Raw genomic sequence first — 26462 nt, forward strand, 5'->3', positions numbered from 1 at the left:
TTACTATTAAAAATATTAAATTATTTTAGTAATAGCCGTGCGTTACACGGACCCAAAACTGGTTTATATTCAATTCAAGTGATGCAATTTAAAAAAATAGTAGACATATACTTCTTTTTATGCAAACAAGTCAAAAGGGTAAATAAATTACAGAAAATCTATATATTATACTAAAAGAGAGGAAATCAATGTGGTGATGACAAATGTCACTCATTGATTGGCCTCTCTTTTAATTAAAATAATTATTTTTAATCATAAAACTATATTATTTTCTTTGGTTTATTTTTGTTAAAAAGGTCTAATAATGTATAAAATATATGGTACATAAATCATATACCTGTTTTTACCTTAGAATAACATCTTAATAAGGAAGATAATTAGCCGGAGAATAAATTATGGGAGATATATAGGGGAAAATGTATTATCGACACATTTTTGTCACTTATAACTAATTGTGTTTCATTGCAGTATTATGTAAATGCCATAAAATAATATAGTATGTATAGTCTTATAAACTAATATGATTATGAGGATACTTTCATATTCCGTACTATTTAAGGTGAGTGTTCGTAACATAATATTGTGGACAAGATATGTTACGGTTAAAAAAAATGAGAGTGGGGGATAGCTGAGTCGGTTAGAGCTTTCCTCCCTGTTTCAAGTGATCTTGGGATCGATTCTCATCCCCGTCATTATGGCTCATTTGCACAAAAAAATAATTATTCAATTAATTGCTACATATAAATGAAGGGTTGACTTTTATTCAATTAATATAGTTATTCCATTATTGCATGCCACCGACGAGTAATATAACTATCTATATACTATATTAAAAGAGAGAAAATTAATGGGATGGTGATAAATGTCACTTTATAATTCGCCTCTCCTTAATTAAAATTATTAATTTTAATTATAAAAATATATTTATTTTCATTGGTTTTATTTTTGTTATAGTAATCGGTGTTTGTTAATATATGTCTAATCTATCTATCTATATACTCAACTAAAATTCAAGACACTCATTATGAGTGCTGACAAGTGTCCCTGTGCATTAAATTTTATGAGTATTTTTATTCTAATACTTAACGTATTAAGTGATTTCCAATTAAGAAAAATTGTCCTATCATATTCCTATCAAATATCCTATATCTTTTATTTACACTCAAAATCCGGTTGACAACCTCTTTGAGATGACAACTATATGTGAATATGTATTAACATTCTTTTAATTATGGTAAAAATCTTGATTATCAATCCCAAAAAGAATATTATTATGATATTATATGACAAGTACATATTAACTAAATTATTTGGTATAACAAATCTTGAAGATAAGAACTTAACTAAATAGAGGAGTTAAAATAGACAATTACGTATTAATAGATAGTTGAATCTTAAGATTACAATATAATAGTCATTTTTGTTAGAATATTAATTAGCGTAAAAGTGAATATTATAAATAAGTAATACCTACTTATTTTAATATAATACAATATTTGCACAAAATTTTTGAGATATCTATATCTATCTACATATTATACAAAAATGAGGAAATCAATGTGGAGCTGACAAGTGTCACCCTTTGATTTGCAATATTATAATATAATAAATAATTAAGGCAAAAACTTCAATTATGGTATGTCAAATATTCTCCTGATATGCATTAGTAAACATTAAATATTCTGCAAATATGCATTACTGAACATGATTTATTGTGATGTAATAATTTTTACAAGAGTATATGTATAACTTCCGGTTAAAAATTGTATATCCACAATAAGTTTACTAACCATCCATATAACCGAAGGTACAAAGTATTGATTAGCAAACTACATTACTTTTATTCTTTTATACTTCTTATAGGATAATAGGAATACGATTAAATTTATTCATTGTGTAGGAATGTTTATTATGTATATATTCTTTATTGAGATTGTTAATAACCCATACGTATAGGAATATATGAACTAAATATTTCAATAAGTCATATACCTTATTCAACATATATACGGATATACCTATTACTACTATATATATCATAAACTAAAGATACTTAATTATTCAACTTAATATACTTGGCATATACAGTGGAGAACTTATCACTCTCATACATAACTTAAGACACACACTAAGAACAATAATATGTCAAGGACACATTGATTAAGTATGTAATACCACGAGATGAGATAGAAAATCAAAATAAAATATTTCTACTATGTAGCATTTTCAATACCATTAGGCCAACATGTTTGAATTTTCCTTAATATTTTTATATTAGTTTATGATTTTTATGTTAAATTAATATTTTAGTTTATTACTCCGTATTTATCAGGGGAGGCAGGATGCAAGCTCACGTAAATAATATTTACTCTTAATATTTCAAACCTTTTAGACGAGGGAAAGTATACAATTTTTTTTGAAGGGTAAAAGTATACACTATTTCTATTTTTTAGTGTCTAGAAAAATGCTGAAAACTATTCAATTCATAATGTTTTGTTGCAGCCCAATCGCTTAATGTTACTGCAATTCTTATATTTACGTAAAAGTATAAATTATCAAGATTTCACTTTTTAAAAATTCATATATTTATGTATAAATAAATTAATATGTTATATTTCACTCAAAATAAAAATTTGACTACATGGTGCTGATAAGTGTCACTCTTTTATTTGTTTATCTTATTATATATAAAAAAATGTAAACATTACACATAAATTAATTAATAGATACATTATTTTCAGATTAGGCTGACTGCATTTCATGGTAACGACTTAACAATATGGAAAATTCCATGAAATACATCAACGTGTTACGCAATCAATCTCATGCCTAATATTTTAATCATACGGAGAACTGCCTAACATAATCTTATCTTAGTATACTTTACCTAAATAACTCATGGACATTTTATTTGGAGTGCGATTTTGTGCAACATATTTATCCACAATAATATTATTGACAACGTTACTAACATACATACACACTCCTTTAATCCTTTATATAATCTCATGGTACATTCTCACGCATTTATACAATGGATTTATGAATAATATCTTTGCATATTTGAAAAATAAGACCCGAACAATGCTCGCTTTACAAAATTTAACTTTAAGTGCGACGTTAAATTTTTATGGATAATATATAACCGATTTTTGACAACTACAACAATTAGGTATTAGTCATAATTTTTTATTGGTTATTTTTATTTTAATTATTAACGTTTTAAGAAGTATGTAGTTGTCCCGCTATTCATTAATTAAATGGAAACACATCAATAAACTATGAAACTATCACCAAATAAATAACTAATATCTAAAATCTTTGACTTTACGAGTACGGGGTATTCCCAACTCCATGATATTATTATCTTTAGTATCTCCATAAAATATATTAATTCATAATTAAAATAATAAAATCGGTGAAGCGGGTAAATGCTTCGAATTAAACAGGTTACGGATTTTAAACGATTCAGATTAAGCAAGTAATAGGTTAAAACCGTTCGGGTTGTAAACGGGTTTAATTTTCTCCGATTGAAACGGTTTGGATTGAACGGATTGGGTCATTAACGGGTTTCAGATCCATTCGATCCTGGTTGTAACATATCGGGTTGCTGCGAAACGATTTGTTATCGGGTTTTGGATCTTAGGGGTTAATATTTCATTCGATTCAGGTTGAATATAATCGGATCGGGTTTTGCGTTCCAGCTTGCGGATTATTGACGGTACGGGTTATAAACGATCGGACCAACCCAACGGGTTCAACGGTTCAGGTTGAGAATTGACATCTCTCATAGTATAGGTTAATAACGGATTTTTATACCTAACATGAAATTATGGGTATGATGCGTGAAAAAGAATAAAAATATCTACGTATTTTTCTATGTTTCTTTTCTAAATTAATATAAATTTGCACTTAAAGTTAAAATATATAAACCGTGCATCGCACGGGTCATATACTAGTTTGAATCTAAAACATTATACACATACGCTCGATCCTAATCACTAAGTCAATACCTAGTTGGTAAAGGGCTGTACATATTAAATTGACGAGCGAGTAATAAAAAGGCTCCCCATCCGGCGGATGATGCTAGGGATACACATGGTGTACACTAGCATCTTACACACCACCAATAAAATCATGCCAACTCATTTTTCTAAGATTCCCTTCAAATGAAATTTTCAATTTGAATTTCAAACTCAGTTTTAAAATTCTAATTTTGAAATTCAAATATCTTTTACATTTCCAACAAACAATAATTAATTCCCAAAAAAAAAAAAAGAGGAGAGAGAAAACATTTTTTCAATCTCCCTTTCACGTTTCTCTGGAATATCTCTTGTTCTTCCTTCTTGTTGTTCTTCGTTTTTTTTTCAATGGATTCAAGATTTTTTCTGGTTTATTATTTTTTACATTTGGTCTTGTTCTTATGGATGTTATACGGTATTTTTTACAATGGGTTTTTTCCCGGGCTCGTGAAGAGGGGCAGCACCACCGTAGATTAATTGTTCTTGTTGTTATGCATGTTCTTGGTTTCAATTAATTGGCGGATGACTTTTACCGGCGGCGGAAAAGCGGCGGCGGTGGTGGTTTATCTTGCTTTTCATTGTGGTTGTTCGTGTTCTTCGTAGTTAATTTGGGATTTTAGGGTTTTCTGTCTTTTCAATTTGATTCATTGAAATAATTTAATATGTTATTCTGATTTTAGTTATTTTGGGATTTCACTTACTGTGGGATTCTAGTTAAATTGGGATTTAGGAGTTTTTCCGACTTTAGGTTGCTCTTGTTGTTCCTCTTGCTGTTCTTGTTCATTAATTTGGCCGGATGAATGGTGGCCTCTGTCGGCGGCGGAAACGATGGCTTTTAGCGATGGCGACTTCTAGGGTTATCGAATACCTGTAAAGCCAAAAAAAATTCAAGGGGATGACTATAATTTTTACGGGATCATTTCAAATTTTCAGAAAATCATAAAGAAATAGATACGAAGTATGAATTCAGGGTTATGGAAATCAAAAACCTTTATATAGGATCATTTTCTCTATGAGAAAAGGAAAAGAGGAACTGATGTTACTTGTTAAAAATATTTATGATGTAATTGTTGATGTGCTGATACCCCTTGCTATATTGGTCATTGCAATGAATAAGTTTCTTAGTAATTATGAGTGTAGCTGGGTTCGATTCCCAGTAAGGCCAACTTTTTTTTCAATATATTGACTTTAATTTTACGAATTCATTTTTACACAATAAAAAACCTTTATATGGGATCATTGTATCTAAGATATAATCAAAAGGGTAACTGATATTACTTATTAAAAAGACATATATTAAGTACAAATATGATGTAATTGTTGATGTGCTGATACCCCTTGCTAAAATGGTCACTACAAAGAATAAAGTTCCCTAGTCTGATTACGCCGTACCTGTGTTCGAATCCCTGTAAAGCCAATTTTTTTTCATTATTATGACTATAATTTTACGGGATTATTTAAATTTTAAGTGAATCATCTTTTTTATTTATTTTTAGTTTAAGGAATTAAATACGGAGTATGAATTCAGTGTTTATGGGATTAAAATACCTTTATATGGGATCAATTGTTCAAAAACTTGTTCAAAAAGACAATTGTTCAAAAAGACATAGGTTAAGTACTAATATGATGTACTTATTGATGTGCTGATACCCCTTGCTATAATGGTCACTACAATGAATAAAGTTTCCTAGTTTCGATTATGAGTACCTGCGTTCGAATCCCAGTAAGTCCAATTTTTTTTCAATATTATGACTCTAATTTTACGAGATCATTTCAATTTTAAGAGAATCATAAGGCGATTTATTTTTAGTTTAAGGAAATAGATACGGAGTATGAAATTCAGTATTCACAAAATCAAAAACCTTTATATGGGATCATTTTACATATGAGAAAATGTTAAATTAATTTTAAGTATATTTATGATGAAAAAGTTGATGTGCTGATACCCCCTTGCTATAATGGTTAATGCAATAGTTACGTTTCTTCGCAATTATGAGAACCTGAGTTCGAATCCCAGTAAGTCCAATTTTTTTTCAATATTATGACTTTAATTTTACAAGATCATTTAAATTTTAAGAAAATCATAAGGCAATTTTTTTTAGTTTAAGGAAATAGATACGGATCTACGAGAAAATCAAAAGGGGAACTGAAGTAACTTGTTAAAATCACTGTAAGGCCAAGTACCCATTTAGATGTGCTGATACCCCTTGCTGTATTAGGTTACAACAAGATGTGTTGTCTCCCGTGTTCAAAATCTTGAAAGAGCAAATAACAATTTCATCGTTTTTTTTAATAAAAATCTGTCAAGCCACGCACACATTTGGTAAGTATTCGACACGAAGAAGACCCGGCCGACCCGAGATGCTTATCAATTTTCACTTCTACACTGAATAGATTAAAACAAGTATATTTTCCTTCCTACATGCATGTCCATTATCATTTTCTAATTAGATAATCAAAGAAAAACCTAAACCCCAAACATAAAAATAATCATTTTTACGAACCAACAGAATCTTAAACATATATGTTCATTTATGTTTATATCTCTAGATGGTTCATTTCAGGGAATCATTTATATCTATATAAAGAAAAAATGAACCATCTAGAGAATCTTAAACATATAAAGAAAAACCCTAGACCCTAAACATATATGTTTATTTATGTCTATAAAAACACAAACATAAGAGATCCTATAAAAATATAAATGATTCCAGGTATAAAATAAAACTAATAATATTTTCGAAGGTTATAATAGTAATTTCCATAAATCAACATAATCTTTTTAAAGCAAGACATCCACTTCCACAAACAGAACAATAGTGAGGCGATGTTACCCAAGAATTGCAAATTCAATCAAGCATCAACCGGATACTACTATTCTCAATCAGGTAAATCTAAGTAATTTAAATTATTTTTGATAGTTTTTTCAATTTTATGGGGTTAGTGTTCGTTGATTCATGTAACCCCAAATGCATTGCAGATTCGCAATTGCAAAATGGCTAAGGTGAATGTAGCAAATTTTACATTTTGGCATGGTGGTAAGGTTATATTTTGGCCAAAATTACAATACAAAGATGGGGAATCCATAAATGTGAAAATGTATGAAACTCAGTTCGCAGTTGACAGTGTGGTAGCCATGATTCGTGGGATGGGTTATGATGATTTCAAAATCAGATATGTCCCTTCAATGGGTTGTTTGCCCACCGAATTAGTTGATGTAGTGGATATGGACGATTTCAAGAAATTGAAGGAAGTGGCATTCTCAATAGGTTATATTAACATAATCGTGGTCAAGAATGTTATGAACGCGGCTGTAACGCAACCCTTAGTGTGTGATGAACAAGAGACGAAACCACAACGACCACCTGGTGTGCAGGTCTCAAACCAGGTACGGTTTATCGCTCTATATCTTAATATTGATTCTTCAAAATAAGATTTTGATATTTATTAATATCATTGATACAATAAATATTGGTTTTTATTAATAACCTAAGGTACAAAATAAAGTACTGATATTTATGATTAGCATATGTGTCCCTTACATTTAATATGGAATACATGTTTTGACTTTTTTGTAAAATTGAATTGATAATTGCAACAGTGTGCTATTAAAGAAAATGGTATACGTCGGTTTGTTGAACTCATTGGAAATTTGATTCCAACACAGCGAACATGGGTTGAAGAAATGGGGTTTAACAATTTGCTCAACTTGTCTATTACTAATATTGATCCGAGCTTTGCAAATTGGATTGCATCGAGGTTTGATCCTGTGACCTCTATGCTTAAAATAAGGGAGAACCTGTCAGTTTGTATAGATGGTGAAATGGTTGGATAGGTATTAGGCGTTCCGGGTGGCAATTATTTCTTTGACGTGTCGAAGGCCTCCCGTCAAGACTACAAGGATTGGAAATTGCACTATATGGAGGAAACAGTAAATGGTTCCATCGACGAATCAAGACTTTTCGATAAAGTATGTTCGGAGAAATGTAACAAGACCATGTTTAAGCAACACTTTCTACTCTACACACTGGGTGTGTTGTTATGTCCAATACGGAAGAGCGGTCTAATAAGTTCAGTGCATATTTACGTACTGGACAAAGCTAGAAAAGCTTACGACTACAATTGGGGTAAGTACGTAATAGAGTGGCTTATCAAAGACTTATCTAAAATTCACAAAAAGATAGAGGGGCGGATGTTTTGCACATTGCTATTGGCGGTGAGTATCTATACAACTCATTATTGTATGTTACATGTTAGAACAGTAGATAATGTACATCTTTATGTTTACAGCTCATATACTTAGACAGGATCACACATGCTAGGAAAGTAGAATGGAACCCGAATGGATGCAGAATTTGCTGCTGGAAACAGGATGATGTTGATATGGCAATAAAGTCAGACCTTCAATCTAAGGGTCATTATGGAAAAGCAAAGGTATATTCTTATATACTCAGAATTTGTATAAAAACATGAAATATTTCCCATGTGTTAACCTTCATCTTACTCATTTCCTTGTACAGGCTGTTGAAGGTGTAGTTTATGGGAGCCCTTACCCAGCTGCATGAGAAGATAGTAGTAGTGAATACACTTGTTTATGTAATATGTAGTAGAATAAATTGTAAAAAATTTCAAGTGTGTTATGTGTATTGGATATGTAGTAGAGTTAATAGTTTCAAAGTGTGCTACGTGTATTGGATGTGTTAAATTGTAGTTGTAGCTATAAAAATGATGTTGTAGTACGTTTATAAATTACTATAACTTATGTTATTATAAAATATTCGGTTTTTTCATGAAATGCCCTTGAGGTTTGCAAAAACGCACCAAATACCCTCGCGTCTTTTGAATCACATAATATACCCCTATTTTTTCCCAAGTTTGCACCAAATACCCCTAAACCGACTTTCCGTTAGTCCTCCGTTAAGTTGTGTTTATAATTCACAAAATACACCTATTTTGAAACTAAGTTGCACCAAATACCCAAACTGCTTTTAAACTGCAGAATTTGATTTCCACAAATCGTTCACCTAAATCAATTTAATCAACCTAAAAGTTAAACCTAAAACAGAAATATAAGTAATAATCAAATAAAATTGTGGAATAACAAGATTTATATAGCATTTAAGAGTGCTTTATTACATCCCCTGTTAGGAGCCTTTGAAAATCTTTATTCACTCTGCGTATTGCCCTACCTGGAAGCCTGGATGCACTTGGCGTGAATGCAAGGAAAAGAAACAAAAGAAAAAGAGGAGACATTGCTGCTGCTAGCAATGTAGCATCACTATGGGGATTGGAAAGTCAGCTTGTATGCCACTGAGAAATGTAATTACAAGAGGAGATAAAAGAGAAGTGATCCATTCAGAAATCATGTTTTAGCAGCTTTGTGGTTGGGATAGTCTAGCCTCTCGAATGCAAGCTGGTTTCATTGGTTGGTTATCAATACGATTTCCCTTTAATTTCTCTTCTGCAGTCTTGTTTTTCTCCATTCCCGACCTTTCTTCTCTGATCTAAACCCATTCTTGCAGCAGGTGCGGCACTGCAACACACAAAAAAGCCCCGGTAATTCAGTAATTTAGTATCTTAGTTCTTGTTTTGTCAAAGCCCCAAATTTCAATGGGCACAATTTAACCTGCAACACTAATATACTAATCCAATCAACAACCCTTTCTTTGTTAATTACTACCTAAATCGACAATGATATACCCAAATTACCAACACTCAATTACCGAAAAAGCCCCAGTCGAGAACCCTAGTTTTCGAAAAACCCCCAATAAAACAACCCTAGTTTAACCAATCCTTCAATCGAAGAACCCTAATTTTTAAAACCCCCAATAAGAGAACCCTAATTTATAAAGAAACCCCCAATTTCACAACACAAAAACATCACAAAGAGAACATAGTGAAAAAGAATCGAGGGAGGAGTTGAGGAGAGAGATTACTTGTCATCACGGTTAAAGCTTCCAACCTTGGTCAACAATGGTAGAGAGCACAATTAAGAATTGAGGGAGGAGTGAATTCAAGAACAATCCATTTAAATTTGATGGCGCGTGAAGGATCTCGATCTACACCGAAGAACATTGCGGTGGCGCGCGAAGGAGATCGACCACCGCCGACCAGAGAGCAAGAGGAAGAACAGGGGAGAGGAGAGAACAGGGGAGAGGAGAGAGAAAGAGGAAGAACAGGGGAGAGGAGAGAGAAAGATAAGAAGTTTGAGATTTTTTTGGAATTTATGTCGAAAAACATCATTAAGGGCAAAATGGTAAATTGCAACTAACGGTAGACTAACGTCCGTTAGCTCCAAGTGCATCTCATGAACAGTACGAAAAAATAGGGGTATATTATGTGAATCGAAACACGCGAGGGTATTTGGTGCATTTTTGCAAACCTCGAGGGCATTTCATGAAAAAACCGTAAAATATTTTTGTTTCTTTGATTGAATGTTGTTATAAGATTAAATCTGAATTTTGTTTAATAATAGACTCATTATATAAGTGAAAGAATTATTTACGATTTCAAAGTATCATTTTATCAAATGAAAACATTTGTTTGGTCCTATAAAAGGTCCTGTGGAATTTAACAAAATCATTTTTATAAAAAGAAATCAGTTGTTTAATAATTAAAAATGTCATGTAAGATTTCACAGGATCATTTCTTTAACATTCATTAAATCTCCAACGGTAAACTAATCCTTTATTAATTCCCATTTGAAAGCTCACTCCAACGGTAAACTTTGTAATCCTTTAAATACAAATCTTTCACAGGACACTTTCGACTTCAAAAGTATCACTTCCCTTTTTTCAGATTTCACTGTCCACATGACTGTAATCAAAGAGTTGTCACAAATGGAAGATTCATCTTCAACAAATACCTCTAACCTCAGTGCCAAACGAATTGCTGGGTTCATCCTATGCGATCACAACCTGCCAGCCAAGCTTCAAGTGTGCAAAAAAACAAACAATGCCGGACGCAAATTCTATTGTTGTTCAAATTGGAAGGTAACTCCTAAACAAAATAAGTTATAGAGTTTTATTTAACTTACTCAAATATAGTCATATACTAAAATATTCTTGGATTAGGACGAAAATTGTGGATTTTTCTGTTGGGCAGATGATGTTAACCAACTCGAAGCTCATATGTTAAAGGATGAAGTCGCACAACTAAGGGAACAATGCTTGGTTTTGAACTTCGAGGCTGAGAAACTAAAGGTTAAAAATAGGTTGCTAAATGAAAAGGTTGTCGAGATGAAGACAAGTAATGACATATTACTACACAAGCTGTCCAAGAACGAAGAATCAACTATGAAGCTGATTTTATGTTGCTTTTTCTTTATTGCGTTGTGTCTATTTTGGGTGTTTTCCCGGTAAAATTAATCACCCCTTTTTAGTTCATCACGCGGGGTTACAATTGGTAGTAGGTAATTTAAGGTTTGTGATCGCAATATGCTTAATATGTATTATTTCTATGATTTTAATATATGTATGATTTCTATGATTTTAATATATGTATTATTTCTATGATTTTAATATATGTAGGATCTAGGCAATTTTAAGGCGATTTTTTTATGTTTAAGGAAATAGATACGGAGTATGAAATTCAGTTTTACAGATATAAAAAACCTTTATATGGGATCATTGTATCTACGATATAATCAAAAGGGTAACTGAAATTACTAATTAAAAAGACATAGATTAAGTACAAATATGATGTAATTGTTGATGTGCTGATACCCCTTGCTATAATGGTTACTTGAAAGCTTAGAGTTCCCTAGTTTCGATTATGAGTACCTGCGTTCGAATCCCAGTAAGTCTAGTTTTTTTTCAATATTATGACTTTAATTTTACGGGATCATTTAAATTTTAAGAGAATCATCTTTTTTATTTATTTTTAGTTTAAGGAATTAGATACGGAGTATGAAATTCAGTGTTTATGGGATCAAAAAACATTTATATGGGATCATAGTATATACGAGAAAATGAAAAGGGTAACTGAAGTAACTTGTTAAAAAAGACATTAAGTACGAATATGATGTGTTATTGATGTGCTGACACCCCTTGCTATAATGGTCACTACAATGAATAAAGTTCCCTAGTTTCGATTATGAGTACCTGCGTTCGAATCCCAGTAAGTCCAATTTTTTTTTCAATGTTATGACTTTAATTTTACGGGATCATTTAAATTTTAAGAAAATCATAAGGCGGTTTTTTTTAGTTTAAGGAAATAGATATAGATCTACGAGAAAATCAAAAGGGGAACTGAAGTAACTTGTTAAAATCACTGTAAGGCCAAGTACCCATTTAGATTCAGTAAGCCACGCACACATTTGGTAAGTATTCGACACGGAGAAGACCCGGCCGACCCGAGATGCTTATCAATTTTCACTTCTACACTGAATAGATTAAAACAAGTATATTTTCCTTCCTACATGCATGTCCATTATCATTTTCTAATTAGATAATCAAAGAAAAACCTAAACCCCAAACATAAAAATAATCATTTTTACGAACCAACAGAATCTTAAACATATATGTTCATTTATGTTTATATCTCTAGATGGTTCATTTCAGGGAATCATTTATAATTATATAAGGTGTTTGTAGATGCGCGGCTAGAGAATGACATGATGGTAATCAAGCATTGTGATTTGTCTCACAATCATGATCTTTATCCGGATCACACCCGGCTAATGGCGAACTATCGATGTATTGATGAACAATCTTTTCAAAAGATGGTTCTGAATGATGCAGCTGGGATATCTTTGAATAAGAGCTTTAACTCGCTTGTGATTGGGAGTGGAGGACATGCAAATGTATCATACAATCACCGCGACCTGAGAAATGCAGTGAACTTGGAACGTAGGCGTACCATTTTTGGAGGTGATGCAGCTGCTGTTGAAGCACACTTTAAGAAAATGCATGAATTCAATAAAGACTTCTACAGTGCAATCCAAACGGATAAAGAAGGGAAGCTCTTGAACGTTTTCTGGGCTGATGCAAGGTGCAGGGCACAATACAAAGATTTTGGAGATATTATCACATTTGATACAACTTTCCTATGCAACAGGTATGATACATGTATCCTACATGATATATATTTTTTGAAAAAACACCATTTTAACATTTACGGGATCATTAATGTTTTATAAACAGTTATAATTTTTATTTTTTTGAAAAAAATTTGAACATAGCATCTGTATTTAAAAATACATTAGATTATCATTTATAGGATGATTTATGTTTATTAATTAAAATGGATTAAGTTTCAATTTATAGGATCTTATTAGTATCATTTATGTTTCATAAACTTCTTTTTCATTTAAAACACATCATATTTTATTTTAGAGGATCATTTGTATTTATTAAATATTGAACATAGCTTCTGTATTTAAAATACGAATGATTATCATTTATAGGATGATTTATGTTTATTATTGAAAATGGATTAAGGTATAATTTATAGGATCGTATTAGTATCATTTATGTTTCATAAACTTCTTTTTCATTTAAAACACATCATATTTTATGTTAGAGGATCATTTGTATTTAATAAATATTGAACGTAGCATCTGTATTTAAAATACATTAGATTATCATTTATAGGATATGTTTATTAATGAAAATGGATTAAGTTACAATTTATAGAATCGTGTTAGTATCATTTATGTTTCATAAACTTATTTGTCATTTAAAACACATCATATGTTAATTTAACGGATCATTTTATATTTACTAAACATTGACGTTGTTGATTGGATAAGTAACAACAATGATGCGAATAATATATCTTTTAACTTTATTTATCAGGTACAAAATGCCTTTTGCTCCTTTTATTGGTTGCAATCATCACGGCTCATCAATCGTCCTTGGTGCTGCCCTAATAACCTACGAGGATGCAGAATCATTTGTTTGGGTATTCGAACAATGGCTGCAGTGTATGGGAAAACCCCCAATGGGCATCATCACCGATCAGTGTAAGGCTATTGGAAAGGCAGTCCAGACTGCATTTCCTGGTGTGCCGCATAGGTTATGTGTTTGGCATATTATGCAGAATGCAAGCAGAAACTTGGGCAAATATTCGAGCTGGAAAGAAATAGATAAAGATTTTCAAGTAGTCGTGCACGACACACTGACCATCGAAGAATTTGATGATGCATGGAAATCCATGGTTACGAAATTTGGGTTACAGAACGACAAATGGATAAATGAAACTTTCGTATTCGGGCCAGTTGGGCCCCTGGTTATTGGCGGAGCTCATTTTGGGCTGGAATGTCATCATCACAAAGGAGTGAAGGAATGAACCGCTTTTTCAAAACATATGTAGGCTTAAACACGTGTTTGATACAATTCATGAAGCAATTTGAGGCAGCTCTTAGAGGAAAAGTGGAAGAGGAAAAGAAGTTACATCTCGACTCACAAAATAAACCATATACTTATAACAACACCCTAATTGCGGAGGTAGTGTTCTGCAAGGCATACACCAATACAAAGTTTAAAGAGGTGAGGGGTGAGGTGATGGGTCTGACGCACACAAATATTGTGAGTACTGGCCGTGACGGCACAAAAATCTTATATGATGCGGTGGAGAAGATCCCAATCCCCGTACATAAAGCAAAGCAGAAGACTTTTCAGGTTACCATTGACAAAGAAATGGGTGAGTTTACTTGCTCATGTATGCTTTTTGAGTTTCGGGGAATTTTGTGCAGGCACATCATTCGTGCGATTCATTGTGAGGATGTCAACTCTATACCTGATAAGTACATTTTGACTAGATGGAGGAAAAACGTAGTTAGGGATTACGAGAGTATCAAGGTTGAGTATTATGACCCAAATGACTCAACCCAAGTGAAAAACAGTAGGGAGGTAGCAAAACGGAACAACTACATTTCTACGTTGGCACTGCACAACAGTGAGACACTCTCGATTTTTATGGAAGCCACTGAAAAAATGCGTGAGAGTCTCGAAGATAAAATTGGTATTAAGAGGACTGATGGTGATGATTTTATGGACTGGTGGGACCCTTCGAGTAAGAGGGTGTTTGGCCGCCGTAGGATAAGGCCAAAGGAAAACAATAAACAACACCTCGAACGCTCCGCAGTGCCAGTTGAAGGGGCCAGTAAAGATCCGATAGACCAAAGAGGCAAAGGTAGGGCTCAAGAGAAAAGGAAAAAGCACCCAGCTGAGAAAAAAACAAGGAAAAGGCGAAAAAATGTTGTGCACGACACAGACGAGGATATGGACGAGGTATGATCTTTTAATTCCATTCGTTAGACTACACCTCAAATAAAGAAAATAAATTGTAGTCCATCAAAATAAATCATTCTAGTTTTTGCGATGTTACAATATTATATACATAATCTATTTATGCTAGCTAATTTTTTCATAGAAAAGGGTTTATGTTCTTCATTCTTGTTTTTAAAGATTAATTATTGTATATATAGAATCTTTTTCTGTTATTATATGTATATATAGGGTTTATTTTATATTTTATACAAGTACGACGAGAATATTGTGGTACAAATACTAATACAAAGTATAGAAATCATAATATTGCATAACATATTATTCTGTTTTTTTGATTGAATTTTCTCTTTTGTGTTCGATTTTGCAAAGGAGAATGATGAGGCATTGCCAAATGGAGAACAAGGCCATGTTGATGCTGGTAGAAGTGCTGGTGTAACTGATTCTTACTACGGTGGATATCAATATTACGGCGGAAATTTTATCAATCCGGGATACAATCCTAACTTTTTCGCACCCAGCAGCAGTAATTATCGTCCGAATATATATCTGAACCAGCAACCACTTGGAAGAGGTTATCCCAACTTCAGCGTGAGGAATCCGCAACAGCTTTCACAGTCATACATGTCGCAAGGATCAAACCAATATTCAGCTATGCGTCCAGGCTTTTGACAATATTTACATTATCATGTTTTGATGTACTGGATATTTTAGTTGACAACTGCGTTTTGGAATCACCATTATCTAGCTATACCATTTTCCTTCTTTTGATTTTACAAGTGTTGTTGTGTTAGTTTTTATAATTTACATTATCATGTTTTGATGTACTGAATATTTTTGTTGACTACTGTGTTTTGGAATCACCATCATCTAGCTATATTATCATGATTGTTGTTTTAATAGGATCACTTTTATTAAGAAGTGATCAAATGTTGCAACTAATACGTCTTGTAGTCTTGTCACAATGGGCACCACAATGCTACCTAATTTTTCAGTTTATTTCCATGTGTTCCAAGCTTCCCTAAGGTAGCTTTTTTTTGTTGAAGGTATTATATGATGTTATAAGATCATATTTGTTAATATGGTATCATACAATAAATTACCAATCACACAGAATAGTGTAAAAATATATATGTTCCACATAACAAGCACAAGAACAGTAAAGCTATACGTTTTTTTTTTTTATATTCTTGAGGCGAATAGTAGCTTTAACTTTATTGAATATCATATTAAACCTGAATAGTAAGCGTTTTTTTAATTCTTGACGCGAATAGTAGCTTTAAGTTTATTGAATATCATATTAAACACGAAGGGTTTCATGTTCGATGTATTTCATTAAGTTGGAGAATATAGTTCGTGAAGGTGGTATCATTCCAAGCGTTCAATCTTCATGAACTTTTTTTTAAAAAAAAAAGGGTTAAGTGCGAATTAGTCAAAATATTTTATTTAAAAAAGATGTTTAAAAGTTTTTATCTTATAACTTTTTTAAAAAATCGGTTAACAAAATACAACATGATTTTAGTTTCTTTGAAAGGGTTTGTAGTACATAGGATAATTAAAAGCCATAATGATTGTGGTTTTATCGATTTTGATTTCGTCATGTAAATATTGATCCCATAAATATGTGATATAAAAAAAATTATATGAAAAAAATTCCTAATTTGAAATTTTATTATGAATTTTATTTATAAGTGGGGGCAGTGAGAATAAATTATATGCACGTTTGAAACTATTTTCATTTTGATCAAAGTTGCACTAATTTTTTGGAGGGGTATATTCTACGTAAAATCTATTTGTTTTAAAAGGATCAAACAATATTTAGATAGGGAAAAAAACGTAAAAAATGTATTTGATTTCTTTATGTAAATATTGATCCCATAAAACATGTGATATTAAAAAAAACAAAATCCTAAGGTCTTGTTAGTATTCGAACCTTGGTGTTCTATGAAGTTTAGGAAGTGTTCAAGTAACCAATATGACAAAGGGGTATCAGCACGTCTAGTTTGCAATACAAATTAATTTGACCATTCAAATACGGATTCTTTTAAAAAGGATGATCCCATAAACTAGTGTACTGATTTTAAAAATAAAAAATTGCTCATGTTGCATGCATGGGTATCAACACGTCTATAGTTTAAACATAAATTCTTTTCATCTATTTAAAATTATGATTTTATTTGTTTTTTGATGTACTTAAAATTGGAGGTGATTCCACGACATCATAATTCATGTTAAAGTAGATGGTTTAAGTTGTTATCGTATTTTATGGAAGTATCATTGCAAAATCATCTGTTACGATGGCATTAGTACTTTAGAAAATTTTATAAGCGTTTTTATACAATAGGATTATTATGACCACACCTTTTCCTATAATACAATACAATAATAAAATAAGTCGTGAAGGCTTGGCAAATGAATTAACTTCGCCACTTGAGTATTTACCACATGTTATAGATATGTTGAATTATGAACCCAAGTTCGATTCGTAATGCACAAAAAGGGGAACTGGGAGAAAATAGTTTTATTTTTATTTTGATTTATTTTGTTAATAATAAAATTTATATTTGAGGAGTTCATGTTTGAATTTGTGGGAGCATTACAAGTTTATACACAAACTTCTTATTAACTTCATTTGTTAATCCGTCATATAAAAATTTTCATAGCTTACTATGTTGTGCTGATACCCCCTGCTAAATTGGTTACTTAATCATCTCTTCACTACGGTAAACCCGTGTTCGATCCTACTGAATGGTTAAAAAAAAATTCCTCTTTTTTTCTATCTGGTTTTTTTACTTCTGGTTTTATGTGAGAGAGTATATTTTATTCAAACTCTAAAATCAAAATACATTTGTGAGTATCTTTTATTCGATTTATAGAATCATAAACATAACTCATACGATTTCATGTAGCTTCAACATCCCATTGTCACTTAACTAAACAAAGCAACCATTGTCACTAACAATTCATCATTTCCAGTTTCGAAAAGTCGAATAATAACACATTACATATCTATTTCTCTTCTACACCTTCTTACACCCAGTATATCACAATTGAAACTAATTAAATCTTAATAAAACAAAATGAAACTCTCTTGGTAATTTCATCAAACATGTTATATGCATTATTAAACACATGGAAGTTTCACCTCATTGACATAGTTACAAGCTTCGAAAATGGCGGAAAATATAAAGATAAATAGAAATTTATAGTGGGAAGAATAATCACATAATTTGCATTCACTTTAGAAATAAAAACCAGAAATATTTTCTTTGCTTTGCAGTTCCTCTTCAAATGAAACATCGCCAAGTTCCTCTTCAAATGAAAACCAGAGGTGAAAAATAAAAGTTGAGGTGAAAGATGAAAGTTGAGGTGAAGAAGTGTTTTGGCGCAAAAATGAAAATGTGTAATTTGGCGCAAATACCTTCCGCTCAAGAGAACAGAATGGCGCAATTCACTGAAACTAATTGCCGCCCAATTTTTTTTTTTCACAAAGCTTTTCCCTCTTTTTTTAGTGGGATTTGTGAGGTGGCATAATTTAATAGGTGGTGTGCAAATGTGTATCCCTAGCCTTTTCCCCATCCGGCATTCCAATTACAAATTTCAAAAATCTCAATGGTTTCTCCACTTAGCAATTAGAACTGGTAGAGGACAAACTTGGCTTTAGCTAGCTAGTAGCTCCAATGAAGGACAACCCAAAACTTTTTCCATCATTGCCACCAAACTACGTCTCCATTGTCGACCTTCAAAAGCGATGGCAACAACAGCAGCTACAGCAACAACAGCAGCAACAGCAACAGAAGAAAGAGGAGTCGAATGAAAAAGTCATCAGCAAAGATGGTGGTACCGAATATGTTAAACGAAGCTGGAAATTGCAGGAATTTAATCGCTCAAAATTTGTTGGAAACCCTAATTTTGCGACTCGAAGGCCGGTTGGTGGGAATTTTTACGGTGAAAGGGAGTTGAAGGTGTTCCGTGAGGTAGTGAAGGTGAGCGATTCAAGAACAAAGGCGTCGAAAATCAATGATGCGAAGGTGGATGAGAAGACAACGCCTTTAATTAAGAGTGAAAAAGATGAATCCAATCGCAACAACCTCAGCAATGGTGAAGATGTGAAAAGAGGGTCGCAATGTCGGAAATCCGACGGAAACCCTAATTTGGAAATTGGAAGGCCTTTTCATCAAAAATTTTACGGGAAGAAGCGATCGGAGGAGTTTTTGGCGGTTGAAAAGATGAGCAGTCCAATGCCGGAAGTGTCGGAAAACAATGGTGGTGTAAAGGTGGTTGAAATTGACTGTGGGGATAAAGAGATGGGTGATCGGAAGTTGGAAGATAAGAAGGAAGTGAAGAAGGAGAGAAAGAAGTGGAAGAAGATGAAGAATAAGAAAGGCAAGGGAGAGAAGCAAAATTCAGCAAGAAAGGGTGAATGGGAGGAGAGACAAAAGCAGGGAGAAGGGGGTAAGGTAAAATACAAGCAAGGGAAAGGGGGAATAGAGGAGAAAGAAAAGCATTGGAAAGAGGGAATAGCTGCGGATGATGACGCTGTGGAGGAGAAAGAAAAGCATTGGAATAGGGAAATTGGTGCAAGTAATGAGTCAATCGACAAGGAAATGGGTGCAAGTGATGAGGCAGCAAAGCGGAAAGGCAAACAAGGAAAGGGGGAAATGGGTATGGGTATGGGTGATGAGGTGACGGAGGTGAAAGACAACCAAGAGGATAGACAGGATGATGAGATAGAAGAGATTAAGGCCAAGTTGAAGGAGATTTATGTGAAGAAAAGGGAGTGGAAGAATGGGAGATCAACGGTTGTGAAGGAAGGACTGAGAAGGGCGCATTGGGGTTACAGTAGAGTTGAGCGTTGTGAATTTGGTAAGATGAAATGGGAAGCAAAGCGTATCTGTGGAGGAGACCAATAATAAAGGTGAAGGTGAAGGTGAAGGTGAAGGTGAAGGTGAAGGTGAAGGTGAAGGTGAAGGTGAAGGTGAAGGTGAAGGAGGGATGAATGTGGATAAGATAATGCAATTGATGGTGGTGAAAGAATGGGAAATCAGTGGAATAGGAGTATGGGAGGTTACAGAGGAGGTGGTCACTGGGGAATAGGTAGGAAGAGAACAGAAGATGGTGGTTTAATCTCTTGCAACATGGTTTTTGTTAAGTTTGACCTTGACTCTAGGTGAAGTTTTTGTTTTTTTTTTTGAAGGTGACTCTAGGTCAAGTTCGGAATCTGTGATTATGAAAAATGCATGAATTTACTAAGAATACTATCTTATTTAATGTTTCGCATACATACCCCAGTTGGGAATAAGTTACAGCTTCAGTCAAGGCATGGATTCAGCAATTCAGATGAGTAAAAAAACTAAAAATGGTAACATTAAGAAGAAAATCAAAATCATTACTAACACAAATAAATGCTGATATTAACCTAGTTGCCAAACACAAATCATATCAATTATTTCGAACTAAAGTTTAGGCTTCACTCTAGGAATGTGTATTTATTTCTTTGAAACTAAAATTAGTGTTTAACAACATTGCATAAGAAAACAGGTAAAGATAGAGATTGGGAAAAAAGATGTCTGGAGGTGGAAATGTTGGTTGTGGAAATGCCGGTGGCGGAAATAACACAGTTGCGGTCCAAGAAGTGAAGCCACATCCAGTTATGGAGACTCTCTCTGGCATTCAATACTGCATCAACACCAATCCTCCTTTATGTTTGTTCTCTTTCTATCCTTTTCTTCATCCATTTGTTACAGTCGTTTTAAATCTGTTAAAAAGGTAAAAGACTACTAACTTCTGGTGTACTGTTAATTGCAGTTGAATCCATTATACTTGGGTTTCAACATTCTTTCTTGACACTTGGGATTATTACTGTAATCTCATCTTTGACAGTCCCTCAAATGGGTGGCTCCAATGTGAGTATTATTAACCCTTTCCATATTTCCATCTACTTGATTAAATCGGTTTGGCGTTAATGACCTTTATATCTTGTAATCCTGTTTCTGGTAAAGCATGACAAGGCAAAGGTGATCCAAAGCATGATGTTTGTATCAGGAACCAGCACATTGCTGCAAACATTAGTAGGTACTCGTCTTCCTGTTGCTATTGGCGCTTCTCATGCCTTCGTCATCCCAATGACAACAATAGTACTCACTACGAGACTGTCGTGTATAAATCAACCTCAATTCCTTGACCAGGTATGCTCTGCTTAATCTATACTACTTTACTAGATTGTCTCATCAAAGGTCTTTATTTCTCAGTAATTTTTGTTTTTATTTTGGGTTAGACATTTGAGAAAACAATGGCAGAAATGCAAGGCGCTTTGCTCGTTTCATCTGTTGTCCAAATTATCCTTGGTTTCTCTGGAATATGGAGAATCTTTGTAAGGTATGCGTTCAAATTTTAATGCTGAATTATTGTTAGTGAAACAACTATAATTTGTTGATTTATATTGGTAGGTATCTAAGCCCCCTGTCCATGGTTCCACTCATAACATTTACTGGCCTCGGACTTTATTCTCTCGGCTTTCCCATGGTAATGCTTTTTCCTTCACTCAATGATAACATGGATTGGAGTACCTATATAATCATGCTCGAATTGAATATAGAATTTTCAGAAATCTGCTCTCAACTAGACTAGAATATCTTGTCTGAATGAAATACCTTCTATTGCAGCTGGCAGATTGTGTAGAAATTGGGCTTCCCCATTTAATTTTATTGCTTATATTTTCTCAGGTAACTCACTTATTTTTATGCTCGTATATACAGAGTATCTCTTTGATCGGTCCGTCCAAAAGTTATATAACCTGTATTGTATATAACATTTACAGTTAACTTGCTGATATAAACCATTGGTCATTTTGTTTTTTTGGGCAAACAGTATATGTCAGGTTTTTTGAAGACAAGTAGGCTTATATTTGACCGATATGCAATCATATTTACCACGGCAATCATTTGGATTTATGCCTTAATCCTCACTGCAAGTGGTGTGCATAACCACAGACCACCAGCCACACAGCTAAGTTGCCGGACAGATCGTGCAGGATTAATGCTTGAAGCTGATTGGTCAGATTTCAATACATAAGAGTTGTTTGCATTTGTAAAAGATTAATAACAGGCAACTATTTATAATGTCGATTTGTGATTACAAAAATTGAAATTGGATCTTCATTACCTCTTCTTATATAGGGTATATTTACCAAGACCATTTCAGTGGGGAAAACCAACTGTTAACATGAGAGAAGCTACACCAATAGTATTTGCTGGACTAGTGGCACTAATTGAGGTTAGCTACTTTCTGGCTTGTGATAGTAGCTAATAGGAATACAAGTGATAATCGTGATTAAATTAACAGCTTCGTGTTTCTTAAGGTGATTTCGTTACTTATGTTTTATTGTAGAGTACTGGTACATTTATAGCAGCTGCAAGATATGGAAGTGCTACGCCTGTGCCTCCGTCAGTAATCAGCCGGGGGACTTTCTGGCTGGTAGGTTTTGAATGTTTATAGTAGGAGTATTTGATCATATATGGTTCTTATTCGGACTTCATTTGAAATTGTCTTATCCAGGGAATCGGGACATTGCTGAATGCTGTATTTGGTGCTGTCGCAGGCCCTACTGCTTCAGTGTAAGTATCATGTGTGTATGTGTGTGTGTGTGCATTTTTTTCGTGAAAAATAAGCCATCCGTGTTTTGTGTTAAGCAGAGAAAGTGCTGGCCTGCTTGGATTGACTAGAATTGGAAGTAGAAGAGTTATCCAGATTTCTGCTGGTTTTATGCTTTTTTTCTCAATATTTGGTAAGCTATTCTAACAACCATTTGTAAACTTTATTCAAGTACTCAAAAATGGTAAAATGATTACAGTTTTTCATACATTGTATGTATTATACAGGGAAATTCACAGCTTTTTTCGCTTCTGTGCCATTTTCCATCATGGCAGCTACCTATTGCATTCTCTATGCCTATGTCTGTAAGTACTTCGAAACAGTAAACCAAATAGCAATTCAGCAAGTTTATTTCAAAGTAAATTTATATTTATGTATACAAATTTGCAGCCTCTGCAGGTCTGAATCACCTTCAGTTTTGTAACTTGAATAGTTTCAGAACATTATTTATATTAGGCTTCTCTTCATTCATGGCGATTTCCGTGCCACAACAATTCAGAGATTATCTACTCACATCAAATTCAGGCCAACTTCCCACCCGCTCAAAATGGGTAAACTTCACTCCTTTTTTATATCCTCAAAACTCAGTTACATTCCTATCTGAACTGAGTTTTATCAATGTAATTGTTACTTTTCATGAATTGCAGTTCTTTGACACGTTGGCGACCATCTTCGTATCATCTCCAGCAGTGGCGATAATGGTAGCTATTCTGCTAGATAACACTATAAGCGAGGAAGAGGCTTTGAGGAATGATAGCGGGAAACGCTGGTGGGAGAGGTTTATACAGTTTACTAAAGACATTAGAAATGCTGAATTCTACTCTCTGCCTTGCGAACTTGGCAATTGTTTCCCTTCCTTGTAGTCTAAAAGCTCAAGTTTTGATCCATCGTTTTAACTTTCCATAGAAAATGGAGCATGCCTAATTTTCTTTTACTAACGATTTGTTTGGTACAAAGGAATTGGAAAGCAAAGAAGAGAAAGGAAAAGAAAAATATAGTTTCCTGTTTTTGGTTCCGTAAAACATATGGGATTTGATGATAAAGAAAGGAAAACATCTATTACTATATACTAAAAGAGACACCAGAAATGACACGTGTCATTTCCTGGTGCAATTTTTTCCCGCCAAAATATTTTTTTTACTTTTAAATAAATTATGTTATGTTTTTTTTAGGAAACTAAGATAAAAATATATTTTAATTACCATAAATGTATATTGCATAATATATTATTAGAGGAAAGCTAAATCAATATTATTTTTTCCTTTATGATATAATTTTATTATGTATTATTATAGCTTTTTAAACTGATAAGAAATACTTCATCCGTTCCTAAATAGTTGCACCTTTTTTACTTTCACGTTTGCCAACGCATAACTTTGACCATCAATACTTATAATTATGTATTAGTAAAATTATAAAAAGATATTTTTAAAATATATATTAAGACGAACCTAATAATACTTTGTATAATAATTTTTAATTTTATTTATTAGTAGAAAATTGAGGTCAAAGCAAGACAAATAAATAGTGTCAAAAGTCAAAATGGTGCAACTATTCAGGAACGGAGGAAGTATAAAAATATTGATAAATGAACTTGTAATGTTAGTCTACTATTAATAATATAATAAATGGTAACATGTAAGTAAGAATGTTAATTAAAATAATAATATATGGTAAGTACACTAACATATAAGTTTATCTATCAAGATTTTACTCAATTCAAAATATGTTGTATTTGACTAACTCGGTTATGCTCGGGTCTTTTCGAAATTAGTCTTGAGTCATTCGTGTTTGGTTAACGTTGTTAGATCGTTCCACATACAAGTAAACGACCTATAATTTTCAACTTTGTATAGTAATATGCAAATTTAGTTTATTTGAATATTTTTTTTACACAACTTTGAATTTAAACTTTTTCATATATCCTTTTTACTTTCATGTTTTCCTAATATCACAAGTCTTTTAGTTACTATTAAAAAAAATATATATTTTTTAGTAGTAGCCGTGCGTTGCACGGGCCCTAAACTAGTTGTTAATAAATCGCACTTTTCTTTTCTCCAAAGGTGACAGAATTTGGGATGAAAGAGATAATAAAAGCAATTAAATCATTTATTTTATTTTTCCTCACTTCCTTCCCGTAATTAAGATTATACCCCCGGGTGCACAATATTAATTGTGCATCCCAATGAACATTTATTGAATGCCTGATGAACATGGAGAATGATTTCAATGTACGTGTACAAGTGGAACATTTTATTATACGGATTTTTAATGAAATACTCCCAACTTTTTGCAAAATTCACCAAATGCCCCTCGACTTTCAGAAATTTAACAAATGCCCTACACTTTTTAACAAATACACTAGATACCATTAATGAGCAGTTTCTGTCAATTCCGTTAGATTTCCGTCAACTTTACCCTAATTAACTCTATTAATCCATACTTGTCTAATTACCCTAATTCAGCGCTGGAATTTCAGCTGTTATGCCCTGGAATTTTCCAGCGCCTGGAGGAATTTGTGCAGCTTTCCTCTTTTAGTCAGTCCTATTTCGTGGCTTTGAATTTTACCAAACTGCACCCCTCGTTTGAGCGTTCGTGCGCTCAAACATTCAGCATTCCGACGCAAATGACAAGTAATTTGCGCGTACTAGCTTTTGGGTTTGATTGGTAGAAGCTAATGCGGATTTTCGTTAGTTTTGACTTAATGAGGCTTTAATTCTCTGAGAATACCTTCGGCGCAATTTTGAATATGCGTTCCAGGATGGGTATTTTCAGCCAGACCTACGTAATGCTTAGGGCAAATGCGTATTTTGGTCTTCCGAATTGGTTGCGCGATGGACTGGATCTTATATTTTCAAGTTCTGATTTGCAGCTTAATATGCGAGGAAAAAATAGTCATGCGCTGAAAAATAATGACGCGTAGGATGGCAGCGCTGGAATTTTCCAGCGCTTGCCTGGCCAGCGTGAGAATTTTAGGCGCTGACCATTGTGACTTTTTCTTTCCCTCGTCGCAAGCGCTAGAATTTTCAGGCGCTTTGATTTTGAGCCCTGGAATTTTCTAGCGCAGGCTAGGGCAGCGCTGTTTTATTCTGGTACTGGGCTCCTGCTTGCGGAATTTTGATTCTGATTCGCAGCTTTAGTATTATTTCAACGTTTAGAGCTTATTTTTGGAATTTTGAGAGCATTGTTGACCTTAAACTAAGCGTCTGGTTGATTAATTTCACATAGCACATAAAAATCTACATCAAACTATCAACGAGCATGATTTCAAGTACGATGCACATTTAGTTTATGCTAGTCTCTAAAGTTCAATAATCTAGGGTGTCAAAGGGTAACAAACCTATCACCAATCCCCCAACAGGCCCTCGTCAGAGTAGCCAGGTTCATGACGAATTTTATCAAGGCCTATCCGGTACGTGCTGGAATGACATATACCGTGAATGGACCTAGGAGATAAGCGGTTCGGTTTTGGTGGATGTGCTACATTGCGAATGCATCGAGTGGATAACATCCAAAGCGCGTGCACCCCAGGGCTGATAGGTGTCCTTAGTCTGGA

General features: G+C 33.4%; 3 protein-coding genes across 3 annotated transcripts; all 3 read left to right on the top strand.

Annotated features, from left to right (window-relative positions):
• The first annotated feature begins 14362 nt into the window (after nucleotides 1-14362).
• Nucleotides 14363-15925, top strand: LOC130469673 (protein FAR-RED ELONGATED HYPOCOTYL 3-like). Its single transcript, XM_056839089.1, has 2 exons — nucleotides 14363-15256; nucleotides 15626-15925. The coding sequence occupies exons 1-2, from the start codon at nucleotides 14363-14365 to the stop codon at nucleotides 15923-15925; spliced, it is 1194 nt and encodes a 397-aa protein (XP_056695067.1).
• Nucleotides 15926-18933: 3008 nt separating this feature from the next.
• On the top strand, nucleotides 18934-20350 carry LOC130469674 (uncharacterized). Its single transcript, XM_056839090.1, has 2 exons — nucleotides 18934-20055; nucleotides 20138-20350. The coding sequence occupies exons 1-2, from the start codon at nucleotides 18934-18936 to the stop codon at nucleotides 20348-20350; spliced, it is 1335 nt and encodes a 444-aa protein (XP_056695068.1).
• On the top strand, nucleotides 20286-23928 carry LOC110790789 (putative nucleobase-ascorbate transporter 10). The gene is made up of 15 exons (XM_021995558.2): nucleotides 20286-20423; nucleotides 20795-20958; nucleotides 21062-21159; nucleotides 21256-21441; nucleotides 21531-21631; nucleotides 21703-21778; nucleotides 21919-21978; nucleotides 22124-22308; nucleotides 22432-22528; nucleotides 22643-22729; nucleotides 22811-22869; nucleotides 22948-23039; nucleotides 23134-23211; nucleotides 23297-23457; nucleotides 23554-23928. Exons 2-15 carry the CDS (start codon nucleotides 20820-20822, stop codon nucleotides 23767-23769), a joined length of 1635 nt encoding a protein of 544 aa, XP_021851250.1. The 5' UTR covers nucleotides 20286-20423; nucleotides 20795-20819; the 3' UTR covers nucleotides 23770-23928.
• Nucleotides 23929-26462: the final 2534 nt, after the last annotated feature.

This window comes from Spinacia oleracea, chromosome 3 (genome assembly GCF_020520425.1).
Source record: "Spinacia oleracea cultivar Varoflay chromosome 3, BTI_SOV_V1, whole genome shotgun sequence".
Taxonomy (NCBI): domain Eukaryota; kingdom Viridiplantae; phylum Streptophyta; class Magnoliopsida; order Caryophyllales; family Amaranthaceae; genus Spinacia; species Spinacia oleracea.